Source organism: Teleopsis dalmanni, chromosome 1 (genome assembly GCF_002237135.1).
Source record: "Teleopsis dalmanni isolate 2A chromosome 1, ASM223713v2, whole genome shotgun sequence".
Classification (NCBI taxonomy): Eukaryota; Metazoa; Arthropoda; class Insecta; order Diptera; family Diopsidae; genus Teleopsis; species Teleopsis dalmanni.
The window spans coordinates 33,845,908-33,863,221 of record NC_051846.1 but is presented as its reverse complement, the minus strand read 5'-3'; the positions used below and the strand labels follow the sequence as shown (position 1 = coordinate 33,863,221).

The following is a 17,314-nucleotide window of genomic DNA, read 5'->3' as shown; positions in this document are numbered from 1 at the left end:
AAAATTATTAATTAAAGTTTTATTAAATTTGCATACCTGTCGCAGAATGGCGTAGAAAACATCAAGATGCGAGCTTAGGTTGATGCCATTTGGGCCCTGTAGGCTTTGTGCCTCGTCGCATTCTCTTTGTTCGTCAAATACGTCCAATTGCACAATAATATCCCCCACACTTTGAGCGACTTTTCTACAAAAAATCAAGAAAACAAATTTAGTAATATAAATATATAAATAATGCACAAGGCACTCGTAATTTAACAATATTTTATTAGTTGCAATAAATACAATAATTTTTCTATTTCTTATCTTGTTTTTTATTTATGAAGTAATTAACTTTTGAAGTAATTAGTAATAGCGTTCTTTTTTTGTATGGAAATGACTTTTCTAATGATGTTAAATGTGTTCCATGAAGTAATTAGAATTGTTATTACAAGTTTTAAATAAGATTATTAAAAACATATTTTACAATTAATATATTTTAAAAATCGAATAAATTATATGTTAATTATTGTCAGGGTTTAAAAAAATATGATGCAATATAACTTTATTGACATATACGTTGCTATAGACATATACGTTATATTTCATTATAACTATAATAAAATGGTATATTAAATTTTTTTTTTTTAATTTTGGTATCAATATATTATTGTTTAGTGTACCCTTTCTATTATCTAATGGGTTGTGCTGCTTATAAACAATTATATTCACCTTTTCAGTTCGGCCACCTCACATCCACTAAACATAATTAAAGCTAAAACTATTACAAAAACATAAAACAAAACTTACAAAAACAAAACTTTAAGATATTGTTCCAAAAATATAATTTTTTTAAAAATTTGAAATTTTGTTCTAAACAGCTATGTTTAATTTGAAATATCAACTATTATCATGTACAATCGATTAAAATATAATTGGTATTATAAATGTTGGATTAATGGGATTATATTCTCCACTCTTTATGACGACGTCTTTAAAGGTTGGTTGGTTGATTAGGTGCAGTGGAAAGCCAGCAGATAACCTTCCTTTAAAGAAAGGATTCTTTAAAGAAATCATTTAATAGAAATCATCAGTGTGTAACACTACACTAGTATTACAACTTTAGATGAAACTTCTTTATAGGTGTCTTTATATCTGGATAAGTTTGAAAACCAAATTAATTAAATGTATTTATTATCTCGAAATGTAAATTTTACAAATCTAAAGAACATGCAATTTATCTACACAATAAATTTAATTATTTAATATACAAAAATCAACATTAAAATTTCTTTAAAACTATTTACATTTAATATTGATTAAGTTTTAAATAGTTTTTATGTAGTTTGATAAAAATCTCACAGTTTATATGATATAAAGTTTGAAACAATACAAGCAGTCAGCAAAAATTACCATACAAGACTATCAAACCACCCGAACTCACTGGCACACGAGCTGTTATCAAATATCAATCATCCACGTCGACTAAGAAGATTTTCTACGTCGGACTTGCCAAGTCGTATTATAAACTGTAAACTATTTATCTGATAAAATGTAGATCCCAAACACTTTTGGTCAGTGGATATAAAAACACATCTCAGTGGATAAAAAACTTTACATTTAATATTTTAATCATTGTAACTTTAGGGTCATTATTATAACATTTCTGATTTGATATGATAATTTTAAATTGAAGTCACTTAAAATAGAATCTTTCATCGTTTTTTTTTCAGGTCATTGATTTCAATTTAGTTCACTGTGGGCACTGTTCGTAGTATCTTTAAGCCCATGTTCTGATTGTATTAACAAATTCAATTTAGTGTATTAAGTGAGATTGCGACTCTTTAAGTATAGTTTTGTAGTGAATTTGTCAAAGCAAAAGCATATATTAATTTTATATGATTAAGTACCCGTCTCCTACTATTTTAGTATTTCAAGGGTTAAGATGTAATTGTCTCTTAACCATCTCAACCTACTTCCGTCTGTTGTTATCTATATATCTTGCTCAAGTTCTTTCTCGTTTTCTTCGCCAGTGTTGCGCTTTTAATATTTTGTTTAATGTATTATCCTCATCGGCTCTGCGTATATATAATATATTGCCTGCTTTAATCGTAAGGCTTCTGGTAATGCTGTCTCTTAATATGAGTTTTTGATATTTATTAAGAACTTGTAGATTGTTACAATAGTTTTTAACAATAAAAAAAATATGTTCGATTCTAAATTTCAATGTTCTATTTTGATTTTCAATTTTTTAATCAAAATGTATATGCATAAAAATCTGACTGTCAATTTCTTGGTTTTCAAAGTATGTTTCTCTTTTTATATAATGTCACATGAACGCAACAGGCTAAATGTCTATTACAATATTTGTATCTACAGCTATCTACATCTGCATATTTTATTATTATTATGTCACTTCTATATGGATCTGTAGCGTTCAGTAAAGCCTCAAACACTACTATTCACCAGCTAGAAATTGCACAAAGCCAGGCTCTGAGAAGGTGCCATCGTAAATTAGGACGAATGGCATCCTCAGAGATCTCAAGATTTATTCGATCAAAAAATTACATAAAGTATAGAGCCCTAAAATTATTTACGAAAACTGACAGGTTTACCAACAACGCGTTATCGAATCTCAGAATGGTCACAGGCGCCTCGGGGAGGTATGCAGATTTGAGTTTAGTTATAGATTAATCTGATGAAGTGATGAACAATAATACAGTCAAGGCGTAGAGATGGTTATGAAGAAACCTTGCAGTTAGTAGAGAGTAAAAGTGCTCAAGTGTACTGACTCAACTAGCCTCAACATAATGCGTATTTTATGTATTATATGTAAATTGAATAACATAGTATTAGAAGCTAATATATATTTACGTTTTTAATATATTAATAACTTTGTAGAAGAGTTGTATTGTGTACGTATATTATACAGTGTAATAGATACAAGTGACATATATTATAATATTGTAATGTATAAATCAGCATAACTTGTACGGGTTAACTATAATGAAAAATAGTTGCTGATTTTATAAAAGGTGTTTAATTATAGCTAATATTTAATTTACATTTATAATATATTTTATCTGTAATTTAAATACATTTAAATTATATTAATCAGTTATTTAAAAATGTATTTAATATTCTGGTTTAAGTATTATTTACAGATAAGGAGTAAGTAATATTCAATGAAATTAAACTGTAATTAAATTTATACAATTTCGATTACTTTTTTACATTTCTTTTTTTTTTGCTAACAGTGAAGATATAAAAATCAATATACACAAATGCATCTACCAGCATGCAATGGGCACTACGGAGACCTTCATAGCAAAATCCATAGACGTGAAAAAATAATTCAAATCAATTCAATTAAAAAGTAATTAAAAAAGTTTTTATAATATGATACCTAATCATATTCCGTTTCTTTTTCAGTTTTTTCGTCATGGACTTGAACCAAACTAACCTCGGCCAATGTCGAAAAAGCGGAAGAATGAAAAATTTTTATAACCAAACAATTACTGGTGCCCACTTACTTTAAATTCTGCACCAAACGAAAACTGTCAAAATTGTAAGGGTACAAGGAAGCACAGCAGAGAGCGCGACAAAGGCGAGACGTCTTGTAACTTTTATTGACACAACGGCACCAGCCAGAAAATTACGAGTCCTTGGCAATAGATTTTGGCATTCCGAACGGCAAAAGGCAACAAATTTGAAACTCAAAAGGAATTTTTTATGTTAACCACAAATTCCATAAATTCTGTAAATATTTTCACAGCCACTGGCGTCAGAAACGATTTGCTTTGCTACTTTAACTTGATCCGGTACCGAAATCGCATTTAAATCCTGCATTAATTATTATCATTGAGCATTGTTTTTTTGCACTTTTGTTTTTGTGAACTTGAAAAATTGTTATATAAAAGCAGTTGCTAGTTGTTGTTGTTTTATTTATTTGATACAAGTACTTTTTTTTTAATTAGTGCTCATTTCCATTTAGCGATATTAAATATTTTTGATGTTTTACTTTTGGGCGTTCATAGCAAACTACGCGATTCCGAAGTTGCCAGCAGCCGAGAGCACGGTTTTGACCCAATGCCAACAGTTGTTGTTGTTTACAGGAATTTTATTTACTGTTTTGTTTTTGTTTTTGTTTCTAAACTCCACGTGGTGCGCGCGCAATTGTTTACAATTGCACACAAACACGCGTACTTGCAACAGGAAGTACGCTTTTTAAAGTTCCTCTAATTGCAATCAAAAGTTGCTCTGAATTTGAAAAGCTCCTCAAAGGATGTGTGTGGTTTTTGTTTTTGTCATTAAATTTGTATTGACACACGTAGATATGTGTAATGACAGTCGGAAACAGCTAATACTTCTTTCAACCAATTTCTACTACCCTACATTGTGCATTTCTTTTATTGCCCATAAATCGTTTAAATTGTGAAATACATTAGTTGTATTCACTTTACTTTGCAAAGTCATTGCAAAGTAGAATGCTATACTGAAATTGCAAGAGTGCGAGAACACTACTGTTGTAGAATTGCAAAATCGAAATAAAACAGCTGTTTTTGCAACACACAACATCCACATGAGAAAGAAGAAGAGAAGATGTCAAAATAGTGGTATGTTTTCCTTTTCTGTTTCGTTGCAAGCATATATACATGCGTTTAGTTATAGCAAAATTGCAAGCAATTTGCAAGAAACTTTTGGCATGTATTTTGTTGTTGTCCATTGCAAGCTCGTGCAATCTGTGTGTTTCGTGCACTTTGCAATGAGTTTGCTAGACAGAGTGAATATCCCTATAATATTCCATTAATTTAAAATAAGTTTTTATTGAATGTCACGTAGAATACTATATCACTAGGAGGCATTGTGTTGTTCGGGTAAAATTTTGTTTGATACCCTATATCGGCATATATTGAATATAAGTCTTTTTAACTAAGAGCTTACTTAAAGCGGGTATTACATATCAGTTTTGTTTGTACAACTTGTGCGACGTTGTTTGCTTGTGCACACGCCCTAGCAGAAAAAAAACCAATAAAAATACTACAAAATAAAATCATGCATACATTTAAACGATGTTTTTGCTTCTATCCCTTAACATAGAATGAAATTTTGCATGAGAGTCGATAAAAATCAAATTATATATGAAAAAATACGAGCTTAAAGCATATATTTACTACTGAAGAAATTTGCAGGTTCAAAATTGAATACTTATAAAAGCAAATTTCTATATATGTAAATACTTCAAAGATTTAATGTGTAATCGGTTAATTCATTCAAGAAAAAATGTTATTTTGCTTTTACATTTGTGTATTTATAGCCAAACCCCATTAGTTATGTGACTGTCTTGGAAGACCCCCAACAAATCTTCGTACTGTACGGAACTCTCATTTGTTTTTACGCAGTACATATGCGGCTCCGCTTTACTATTCTGGGGGCCTCCGTTTTTGAAGATCTTGGTCAACTCCCATTAACCTCCCAACCTCCCATTAAATAGTATCGTAGTCAAAAACTCAACGTAGTTTTTAAACCATTGACTTTTCCCTTATTTAACATATATAATACGCCATTAGGCGTAATTAAATTCTTATGGATCACTGGTATAAACTCACCTAACCTATGTGACTGCCTAAAATGGGGTTCTTTTGTGTAAACCCTAAAAGCTGAATTATTTGTAGTAGACGTAGTAAACGTGAAAAAATTTAAAAAGAAGTTTGCAGATAAAGTGATTAAATTTTACAAACAACACAAGTTCAATCCGATTACCAAATACTTCACACACAAAGAAATGTGATGCAATTGCTCAATGTTTGTGTTTGCTGATATAATATTTCTTTTTTGATTATGTTAAGAAACCAAAATTCAATTGGTACACACATTTTCCCCTATTCGGCACGAGTAATAGAATACATTAACGGACTTCCTTATCTTACTTCAAAATGCTATATGTGTTAAATATGTTTAACTGTTTTAACGTTTAACATGCTATATTGTAACTCGCCAAATCGTATGTTCTTTATATTTTGCTCTCGTCGAATTGACTTGAACAGCTGATTTTATTTCCTTTTGAAATCAAATTTTTTTTATAATATTTATAACAATATATGAATAAAATTGATAAAATCAGTGCGTGCTTTTTATGAATGGCTCTATATTTGTTATAAGTATATTGGGAGTGTATTGAGAGTCTATGAATATATATGCCCAACTGAAAAATGCTTTATAAAATAATATATGTTTATTTTCATCATATATTCTTAAATTAAACTTAACTGATATTTAGAAAACATTCTACACCATAAAAGTAAAATGGTCACTTCATGATTTCATGTTTAACATATATAGTATATTAAAAATCGGATCAGCTGATTCCTTACATCAAAATTAGATCAACCTTAAACCCTATATTAAATTAATAAATATAAACTTTGCTTTCTTTCCTATATGATTTTTTCATTATTGTGATTGGCTAACGCGTTGATGACTGTAAGTAAAATTTCTGAGAGTAATATATGTAGATTGCACCCGAAAATATAATATAAGGTATAGCTCTTACTAAACAGATAATTGATATTTTGTTAATAAATTGTACAATATTGCAGAAGTTGTGGAAACATGGCTGAAAAAGAAATAACACATTTTCTCTGTGAATGCCTGGCTTTGGCGTCCAGAGGAAATAGGTTTTTAGGAAGATACTTTTTTGACAGAGTCTATCAAACTGTTCATGGAAAAAGGGGTCGCATGGAAAAAGTTATCGCATGGAAGTTATCTAATGACTTACCACTACAAGCAACTAACCAGTACTATGTTGAAGTATCAGATTACTCATTTCAGATATACTAATAGTAGAATTAAAACAAATTTGCATTTAATATATTTAATAGTTGTGGTTATTTATGTTTTTGTTTTTAAAAATATAGTGCATACGATCATTGATTAAAATCTAAACGATATAATTGTATCAAAAAATGTTTCTTATATTAGAAAATATAAATAAATCTAAAATAAAGCACTACATAAAATTTAAAAACAAATACAAATGATTTGAATGAAATTGTGTTAAAAAACAAAAAAAAAAAATAAAATAAAATACAATTCCAAACAAATTAAAAAATTACAATGCAAGATCCATAAATTAATGTTGCGATATATTATCTGACGGATGTCGACTCGTGTTTAGTCTTTTCTGCTGTTGACTTTTAATTAAAGCGAATCGAAAAAATTAAATGTTTTGGAACATTTAATTAACATTTGACTGAATAATTAATTAAACTTTAAGTATCAAATCTTCTGCTTTTTATATACATATGCTTTAATTTATGCTTAGATCGTAGCTTAAAACTCGGCGTTAAATAATTACTTTGAGAAGTTTCGCAAAATAAATCATTAATAATAATCAAATTTTGGAATTCTTAGGGGGAAGTCTCTTGCCAATTTTAATAGGCGCTTCGTTTGAAAAAGACGTGTTAATTGATTTATATTTATTTAATTATTATCAAAAAAAATATTCTATAGTTATTGAAGTTTACATATTTGTTTATTGGGTTCTTTATTTAAATAATTTTCATTATTTTTAGTTTTTTTCTTTGGACGTACAATTTGACAGTCCATTAAAGAAATATTTAAGTTTGTATGTCAGTCAGTCATCGTAAGCATTAAATCTTTAAAAAATATGACAGTTTTTTATTTATATTTTTTCGAAAAATAACAAAGGCTTGGCAAAGTTTATTATTTAATTACGTAGTATTATGTATAGATATAAAATTATTTAACAAATACGTAATATTGAAAAGAATAATTAATTGGAATGGTTATACAGATGGTTATACGTTTTTCTATATATATGTTGTCCTAAATCAGTGTAAGTATCAGCTGTTCGTCAGTATAAAAAAAATTATGCTAACAAAAAAGGATGAAAATAAAGTCTTATTACTCAAAAACAAAAGTTTTTTATATTCTGTTTACTGTATGTATTGCCATTAAACTAATAATCAGCTGTTTTCTTAAATGCAAATGCAATTGCGCATGTCACTTTATGTACCACAAAGTTCTCAAATGGGTGAATTTGCCACTAAAATTTATTATATTAAAAAATTATTCTTTGAATTATCTTCAATAACTTATTCATAATTCATATTTTTAAATGCTTGTGGCATATTTAAAAATTGTTATAGGTTTAATAAAATTCTAAAAAATTGAAATAAAAAGAATTTCTTATAAAAATATTAAGTGAAGATTATTATGGATTGTAGCCATTGTGCTAACTCCGGTTGTCTTATACTGGACTCACACGACATTGTAATTTTAACTGACATTTCAAATTATTCTTGATTTCGATAGCAAAACAAGAAGATTTTACCGTAATACAGTATTGTGCAATACAAACTTGTACTATTGTGAATTATTATTATAACTCTATTTAATTGTAATATATATCTTTGAATTATCATTCAAATTTTGTCAAATAATAAAGCAAGATGCCTTGTTGGCTCGATTTCATGATAATATCACAAAAATAAATAATATGTAAAAGTCTCTCCAATACCCAGTTCCTGAAGTTTCTGAAAAAGAATAAAGTTTGATCCAAATATGTTAATAATTACCATATTAAAATAAAAGCACAATAAGGGAATTCTAGTTGTGTTATATGGCGTTTACACTGGCCGAAAATGGCTCATTTTAATTGAGCCATTTGAAAGTGTTTGCACTCGTTATATTTCATTTGTTCTCATTTCAAACAGCTGATTTTTCAACTTGCCTGTTGATTTGATTTTTGATCTGTGCCAAAAAAAAGTTGCATGAAGGTTAAATATTTCTTCAAATCTTAAAATATATATTGAAAACATGTTTTTAACTTCGATTAAATACTTTTTGAGAAGTAGAAGTTCTAAAAAGAGGTGCATCGTTTTCAAGAAAATACAATCACCAAACCTTTTTTTGTAAATATGTCAAAAACAGCTTTCTCAAACTGTCAAAATGCCATGAAGAGCTTTTATTTAGAGTATGTTCAATGTATTGTGGTACATATTTGGAACGAATTCGAAAGTCGTTGGGACGCATTCATACAGAATGTGATGAAATGGATCGCATTCGCGCTTGAAATTTTGTATGCAAGAATCAATTTTACAAAGAGGTTTCTTTACATTTCTACATAAATTAAATTTCCTTCAACATTGAATCACAATCGTATATAGCTTTTTATTCCATGTATCCACGAACTTGTAGTGTCGTACTCAAAATATATATTGAGGTATTTAATATTGTAGGTCTGTTCCACGAGCTAATTGTAGTAATTAGTAACAACACTGTGTAGACACAAGTGCGTTCCACCAGCAAATTTTTGATTAAATGAGAGCATCTGAGAGAGCGTAACATCCCTGTCGAAATTTAAAAATGCTAGACAGACTTTACTTGTACATTTTATTTTTAATAAAACTTGTGTGAAATTCAAATTTTTGTATTGTTTATTTGCGCGGCACTTACCAGACTTTACACAAAGCTGTTCCATGAGAATCTGTGTAAAGAACGAAATTTGGCACTTTATTTATGTTACGCTCTCAATTTGTACATTACTTGTGTTTTACTTGAGTTTTGCTATGAGTAGCTCGTGGAACAGACTTAGTAAAGGATGTACATTTGTGAAAGCGCACTGTGAGAGCTCTTAGCAATTGTTCTTTTAGATGTTGCTACCTTCGTGAGTTTTGTTGTTGCGAAACTCTTTTATTGCGAGTACAAACAGCAGTACAAAAAACAATAATATTTTTTAAACATTCATATATAAAACTTTCACATATTTGATAGTTTAAAATACAACTCTGTATTTATATACTGTATTTTTTTTAAAATTTCTGATCTAGTACTCATTTCTAAATTGTAAATTGTCAATATAAACTACTATTTAGGTTTTATCATTTCGTTTTGACTTTGAGCTAGTGCGGTTGTCAAAAACTTCTTGCTTCAGGAGTAGGTTTTTCGAGACAAAAGTTGACCGTAAAAGTTAAGGACAAGTGATTTCAAAGTTGTGTGATACTAAAAACGGTAAATATGTATATATATTTATTAAAAATTATATGAATGAATTAATTTCATTAATTTTTTTGCTTATTGCTTATACGAATATATGGTTTACTATAAGTAATTAAAAACTAAAAACCGTCAGTAGCTAACAGTATTTAAATTGATGAATCCAATAATTGTGATAAAAGGTTTGGTTTATTTTGGAAATCCTAAATATAGTGCTTTGAAATATATAAATTTATTAAAATTGAATTAATTTTTGACACTTTTTTAAAGTTAATAAAATTATTGATTCTTAAGAAAAATCGGAAATTTAGCTACGCTCATCTTTGTGATAACGACTAATTGCTTTGAGCCCTTATTAGAAAGTAAGACTAACAATAGTTGTGACATTTAAATACACTTGATTTTATAATTTCTTAAAAAGAATTTAAAAAGTTTTAATTTTTTTCTACAGATTTTAAGAAAGTCTTTGACAAATTAGAACTGTAGCGGCTGCCATTCACTGTATGTATATGTATTCTGTCATAAATGTTAATAATTATTCAAAAACATGTAAAAATATAAGAATTTAATTAAATAATCATTATTAAATTCTCATATATACCTACACTCAAGATTTTAATTTCTGGTTGGTTTAACTATTTTGGTGGTAGACTAATAATATTTTTCTTTTAATATATATTTTAAAGTAAAACATCGCAATATGTTTGATGGAGAAGTACAAGAAAAACCCTTCATTTCAAATGAAGTTATTGAGCAAACATCCAACACTAATCTCAGCCCAATGACTAACCCAAAGGACATGAAGCAAGCAGATACCATACGTCACGGTGAGCTACATAAGCATCCTCTGCAACATGTCTGGACTTTGTGGTATTTAGAAAATGATCGTAACAAGTCTTGGGATGAGATGCAGAATGAGATTGTTAGTTTTGACACTGTGGAGGATTTTTGGTCACTTTATAATCACATTAAGCCACCTTCAGAAATAAAAATTGGCAGCGATTATTCACTATTTAAGAAAGGAATTCGTCCAATGTGGGAGGATGAAGCCAATAAAGACGGCGGGCGATGGGTTATCACGTTCAACAAAAATTCTAGTCCGCAATTGGACTTAATGTGGTTAGATTTAGTTTTATCGTTGATTGGTGAAACATTTGAGTTTGCGGATGAGATAAATGGTGCCGTAGTCAATATTCGTAGTAAGAGCAATAAGATTTCCGTCTGGACTGCAAATGGTCACAATGAAAGTGCTGTTCTTGAAATTGGGCGCAAGTTGCGTGAAGTCTTACGTCTGGGCATACAAACCTTGCAATATCAACTTCATATAGACACTATGTCAAAGCAGGGCGTTAGTGTCAAGCCAGTGTACGTTTTATAAACTATAAATATGCAACATAATCCTTTTCTCAAAAATAGTAAAATGCGTCACTAGAAAGGATGTTGCCAATTAAATCGCATAATTTTAGAAGATATAAGCAATAAGAAAAGCGTGAATCAAGAAAAATTAAGATTTCAGAATTTATATTGAAGTATATTTTTCTTTTTCTTTTTTTACTCTTTACATATGTTCCTTATATTTTCTCTACAGAAACTAATTCATTTATTTTTTAGGTACGTATCCGTGTAAAGATTGGGATACGAGATTGACAGCGAAAAATACTCTTGGGCTCTACAATCGCAATAATTATTTTAAACACAATTTCCATAATACATTTAATACATTTAATATAATATGCGAAAGCATAAAAACTAATTTATATGACACCAAATTTTAACAGTTCATTAAACTAACAAATGCTTTTTAGCAAATATAATAACAAAAATGGAATAAAAGAAACATAAGACTAAAATGGCTTTAAGTATGTTTTATCTAAACGAATATTATTTTAAATAATTAAATTATGAAAAATACATACCTATAGTCATTAAGGTTTCATTAAGTATATTAAAGTCGGCATTACTAAAGTAAATTCGGATCAGTGTGTCATATTTGTATAATATAGAAATAAAATAACTAGTTACCATAAATAACTAGTCTAATAGGAAGTGAGGGAGCATAAGAATTTTGATCTGCAATTGGAGTGAGTATTGCAAGGTGGGAAATTATTGTAATAGTAATCTGTAGTTAGTATCGTTTACTTACATTATAATAGAAAGAAGGTCTAGAAAGTTGTTGGACTTAACAAGATATAGTTTGATTAAGAAGGGAGTGGTTATTCTCTTAGTTTAAATCTATTTATGATGTTAACCTGAATAAATTATTTGGATTGCTAAAGGTCTTGGAATCGACCTTATAACTTCTAAAATAATTAATATTTGATTTTTCTTAGTACTGATATAGTCAAAAACCTTGTATTCGAGATCTTCTGAAAGAACTTGAACATTTAGAAGCTTTTCAGTTTTTTGTTTAATCTTCCATATTCAGGTACCTAGACAAGTTTTAATAGCCAACTAAAATGTGATATTATTAAATTTCAGTGCAACTTAAATTTAGTGATGTTAGGTCAGGGAAATTTCATAACTGACTAAATTAAGCGAATACATATGGTATATGTACTATAAAGATTTCATTAGCATAAACGGTCTCAAAAATGATGGGAACGTTTTCCATTGGATCGACTAATTTGAGTACAGGTAAGTGCCAACCAACTTCACTTTATTAGATTTTTTTAAAATTTTTGTTTTCTCATTCACTTTTTGAAGAGATTTAAGATTGCACGAAGAGAATTTGTTGCCGTATATCTGAAAGGTAAGGTTGTCTATGTTGATTTTCGAAATAAAAAGATTTTCTTTTAGTTTACTATTCATGTAGGAGAGGATGGATGTTTTAGCATTTTTCCCGATATATTAATAATATAGCATCTCGTATAAATGTGTTATTTAAAATTATATTCTGATTTTTGTCTATTGGTTGGGGCAGTTATTAATTCATCGGTAAGCTGAAATCGCTTTAGTTTCAGTATAAAGAAACTTTAGTGTTATAATAAATTTGCTACCGAAAAGCGTATGGTAGAACAAAAACTATTACTTCTGCAATCGTAGTATTTCTTTAAGTATTATAGACTACTTGGTTCACCATTTTTGCAAACTCAATTGTGCCTAAAACTTCATAATTACTGAACATTGGTGTTCAGTAATTACGAAGTATAGATTCTGTATCTTCTGACTTGACGACAATTTTATAATTTTCGCGGTTTACAATCTACCTTTGTACAATATGAAAAGAATACTTATTGGATACATCTAACTTCTCTGATTACTACAATGTTATGTTATAGTTTTTGATGTATTTGTCAGTATGTGTTCTTTGGTTTTAAAGTGTGTTGTAAAGATTAGTAGACTAAAACCAATTTCGAGAACTATATGAATTTCGACATAACCATTTTCTTTAATTGAAGTTTTTTAATTTAATGAAAATGTGTGTAAGATGTATTTTTTGTTCAATTGCTATGGTCTAATTGTGATAGTTTCTTAAAAATAGTTTGGATATAATTTAGAAATATCGGTAGACTTACCTTAAATTATTCAATAATGGCAAAACTTTAAGACCTGTAAATATAAAGTTATTAATGCAATGAATTTTGTTATATACAGTCAATATAAAAATTTAAATAAATGTAAAAAGCTATAATAGATTTTTTCTTTTATTTGCAGAATTAAACTTTCTTTTTAGAAGACAACAACCTGGTTGATAAGCTTAGTTGTCTTCTCATTAGATATAGTGATCTTACCAGGTATACTATCAATTTCGTCTCGTGACTATTGTAGTGCAGACTAATACTTATTTGTTGTAATATACTCAGATTTCGAAAATATTTTGGCTTGGTGACTTCATAATTCTGTAGGATGACAAAGTGCGTGGTTAGAATTAACCTGAAGAGGTATCGATTAGCAACTCTGGCAATTTAAGTGCAGCTGCGGTACAAGGGCAAAATGGGTAAAGGTCAATGAATTCTTATATTCTACATTGTTTTAGTGTAAAATGCGCAACTTTGCATAGAATATGTGTTATTTTTAAAAACGATAATAAATGTAGATCTCTTATTATCAAGAAGCAGTAAGCCCATTTAAATAGAAATAAAATTTAGAAAGTGGCAATGATTTGAGCATACATTCTGAGAAAACAATAATTATAATATTGTATTTGCAATGTTTGTCAACAAGTGTCTATGTAGGATTCTCAAAATATCGAATCAAACAAATCAAAAAGCTGCACAAACTAAGATAAAGACGAAGAAGAGGAATTGGACAGTTGATACACTTAGACTACCGAGATTTTATATACCGAAGCAAGCTTTGACATGGAATTCACAAGGTAGTAGAAGACTTGGTGCGAAAATGTGGAAAAGAACGGTTGTAAGTGATCTAGCTGAAACACGATATACTTGGAACGATATCTATAGAGAGGCCCCTTTGGGAAAGTAAACAGTAGTTGTATAGAAGTATTCGCAATGCAATAGAATATGCAGAGGACTATAAGGCTCAAAACTACAAGAGAAAGAACGTTGCTGCTAAGTTGCAACGATCATGTCAAGAAACCAAATCAGTGAAATGAACCTGTTTCTGCTCTATTCTATGTGTAAGAATAATGAATGTTTTTTTTTTATAAACATAACTTTGTATAAAATATTATTTTTTTAATTAAGAATGTACTTTCTATGTAAAATACTTTTTATTTGTTTGGCAGATTGTTCAATAAGATTATAGTTTAAATAATGAAGCAATTAGTGTCACATTATTTAAATGTATGCTTTTAAAAATATAATAAAAAATAATGAGAAAGTAATTATCAATAATAAAAATTAACTATTTTTAATTTTTGAACGCTTCTCCATCCAAAGTGATCAACTTTTCTCGTTTGGGTGGGTGTTTTAAAATTCTGTTAAGAAATTAGCTTAAGATCATTGAGATAATATAGATAAATGAAGTTTCAATGGAATATTAAATACACTTAATATATAAATTTAAGACTATTATGTATTCTTGTCTTTTGTGTTTAATACATGCATGTTAATAAAATTAAAACAATGATCACGTTTCGTTCATCAGCACCCGCACCCGCATTATCGCATCAAATAAAATGACTGTAAGTGGAATGATGAGTACCCAAAAATACCAAAGTTTTAGATTAATTTTCGTTATTTTTTAACAAAGTCGCAACAAATCGAAGTGTACAAAATCATACAAAAAAAAAAAGCTGTAGGTTCATGACCTCTGTAGACTGTTAGTTGACTTTGATTGAGCGCGTCCCGGATTAAGTTGGGGCTGTACTGTGTGTGGACAAGGCGACATGGACGCAGCACTAAATTTTCATTGTTTTTAATTGAAATAAATTGAGTTGCGCTTTGTCAACGTTTAAGACAAAAAATAAAGAAAAAAGTGCTGTAAGAGATTTTATGGGCTTAAATATATATCGACCAATACTATGCGTTTTGTTCATATGTAAGTCAGGTTCATTATACATTTTACACATTACTTAATATATGGCATTACATTATACAATTAAATTAATAGTAACATTAATAGTAATTTTTATTTGTAAAGTTGAGTTGCAGTTGAAAGTTCTTAAGTAAACAAATCAGCTTTATTGTTTCAATATGCTTTCAAGCCCAATACCCATAGAATTTGTATATTTGTATCTTAGTGTGATTTCGAAATAATTACGTTAGAGCGGCTTTATATTTTATATATTATTTTGTATATAGACATATGTCTTTTATGTTGTGTGTACATAAAATCACTTATTCATGTGTGCACATAGTTTAGCATTGAAAATACATATTGAATTTCAAGGCGATTAGCATTAAGAAAGATCGGTACAAATATAAACTATACGTGACAAGAATTTCAAAAACGTATGGTAAATACTTTAAGTCTATATACCAGGGAATTATGCAATTTCAATTTTCTAGGAATTGAGAATTACATATACAAATATTTGTACAATTTTGATTGATATGTTTTGTTTTCTGCATTTCCATATTTTGCTTATAAATTAGTTATTAGTAAAAAATAATATATTAACGCTTGTCCAATTAAATATTTAAATATGAATATTATTAAACTATGAGACTTTGGCATATTTGCGAAATGTGTTGTTATTTACATGCCATGACTTTTAGACAAGCAATTAGGTAATGAAAAAAATTGCTTTTTAAATATCAACAAAATTATTAAAAAAATAGTAATATTTTTACTTGCAGTTTCAATGTATAAACGAGTTGACTATTTATGGTTTTAACCAATTTATATATATGTATATATGTTTAAATACTTTTAACGGCTAAAAGTATCAGTTAAAGTAGCATTTCGTGTTTCAAATCTGAGATGAAATAAAGTTTCAGCTATTTACCAGTATCTGATTTGAGTTCTTAATATCTTTCACAACATGCAATTGCATTTTATTCAGTTATAGTAGCTTTAAGTAACCAACAATCCAATTAACAAAAGAAATAATAAATAAATTTTTTTTTATTTAATGAAATAGTAATTTGAATTAATTATGAATTAAATCTTTTTAATTCAATAATTCAATAACTTTTATTAATACTTTAATTCCTTATTAATATGTTTAAATGTTTAAATCATTCATTAACATTTCTGGCATAAAGTATCTTAAATCGCTTGGTTAATATATCAATTGGTGTGACAGTTTTATAAAAAATTTTTTATTTAATTTATAAGCGCAATCGATTACTTAGTTCCATGGTTTTTTTTATTAATTATCTATATTGCAAATATATTGTTTTTTCGTATTGTATTAATTTTTTTGCTCGACTAAACGTATAATTAACCAATTACAAGTATTGATGAATGAGTGTTTTTAAAGGTTGGGTAAAAATGATTACAATTTATTGAAACGTGTTTATAAACAATATTAACACCTGAGGGTGTAAGTCTAAACATTTTTTGATACTAACTATATGCAAAAGTACGGGGGATGTTTAATACACTATTTACATTTCGGATATTCTAGAAGAATGTTTTTAAGAATTATTTACATAGAACTTTTCAAAAGTAGTGAACTACAACAACAAAAAATTTTTGTTTTTTATATTATTTTAATTGATTGAATTTTTGGCAGACTATACAGCTGTTTCGAGTATTGCCAAATACCCATCATCAGTGGTCTTCAAAATAATTATTGTATATAATTATTCGTAAATTTTTTTTTTGAGACTGCAATTACTAGGAATCAAACTCGTGCCCTGCCAAATTTGAAGTTCAGAGTCAGCGCTCCTTAATCAACTTACTTGACTTTTATGTTCGCACATTTTTCTGGAGTTTTGCTACTTCACTATGAAAGTTTTATTAACAA

At 28.4% G+C, this 17,314-nt stretch overlaps 2 protein-coding genes across 5 annotated transcripts in view; one reads left to right on the top strand and one right to left on the bottom strand.

Annotated features, from left to right (window-relative positions):
• The window catches only part of LOC119672350 (formin-J), a 51,427-nt gene that overhangs the window by 8,542 nt on the left and 25,571 nt on the right, over window positions 1–17,314 (bottom strand). The window contains exons 4-5 of one of the 2 annotated variants that reach the window (XM_038083372.1): window positions 13,512–13,545; window positions 37–184 (exon numbers count right to left, since the gene is read on the bottom strand). In XM_038083372.1, the coding sequence (XP_037939300.1) occupies window positions 37–184; window positions 13,512–13,545 (182 nt within the window). Of the gene's footprint in view, window positions 1–36; window positions 185–708; window positions 798–13,511; window positions 13,546–17,314 lie in introns of those variants that run through there. The other variant, XM_038083373.1, reaches the window with a different exon arrangement.
• Window positions 9,902–11,865, top strand: LOC119672351 (eukaryotic translation initiation factor 4E1-like). Of its 3 annotated transcripts, none has more exons than XR_005251889.1 (4): window positions 9,902–10,011; window positions 10,448–10,497; window positions 10,683–11,525; window positions 11,608–11,864. XR_005251889.1 is itself a non-coding variant. In XM_038083374.1 (4 exons), exons 3-4 carry the CDS (start codon window positions 10,697–10,699, stop codon window positions 11,621–11,623), a joined length of 681 nt encoding a protein of 226 aa, XP_037939302.1. In that variant the 5' UTR covers window positions 9,902–10,011; window positions 10,448–10,497; window positions 10,683–10,696; the 3' UTR covers window positions 11,624–11,865. The 3 variants fall into 3 exon arrangements, 2 of the variants coding, with proteins under 2 accessions (XP_037939302.1, XP_037939303.1); XM_038083374.1 differs by having other exon boundaries at window positions 10,683–11,361; window positions 11,608–11,865; XM_038083375.1 differs by lacking the exon at window positions 9,902–10,011 and adding an exon at window positions 10,271–10,358 and having other exon boundaries at window positions 10,683–11,361; window positions 11,608–11,865.

Coding starts and splice junctions, on each gene's coding strand:
- LOC119672351 (XM_038083374.1), top strand. CDS start 10,697: ATGTTTGATGGAGAAGTACAAGAAAAACCCTTCATTTCAAATGAAGTT.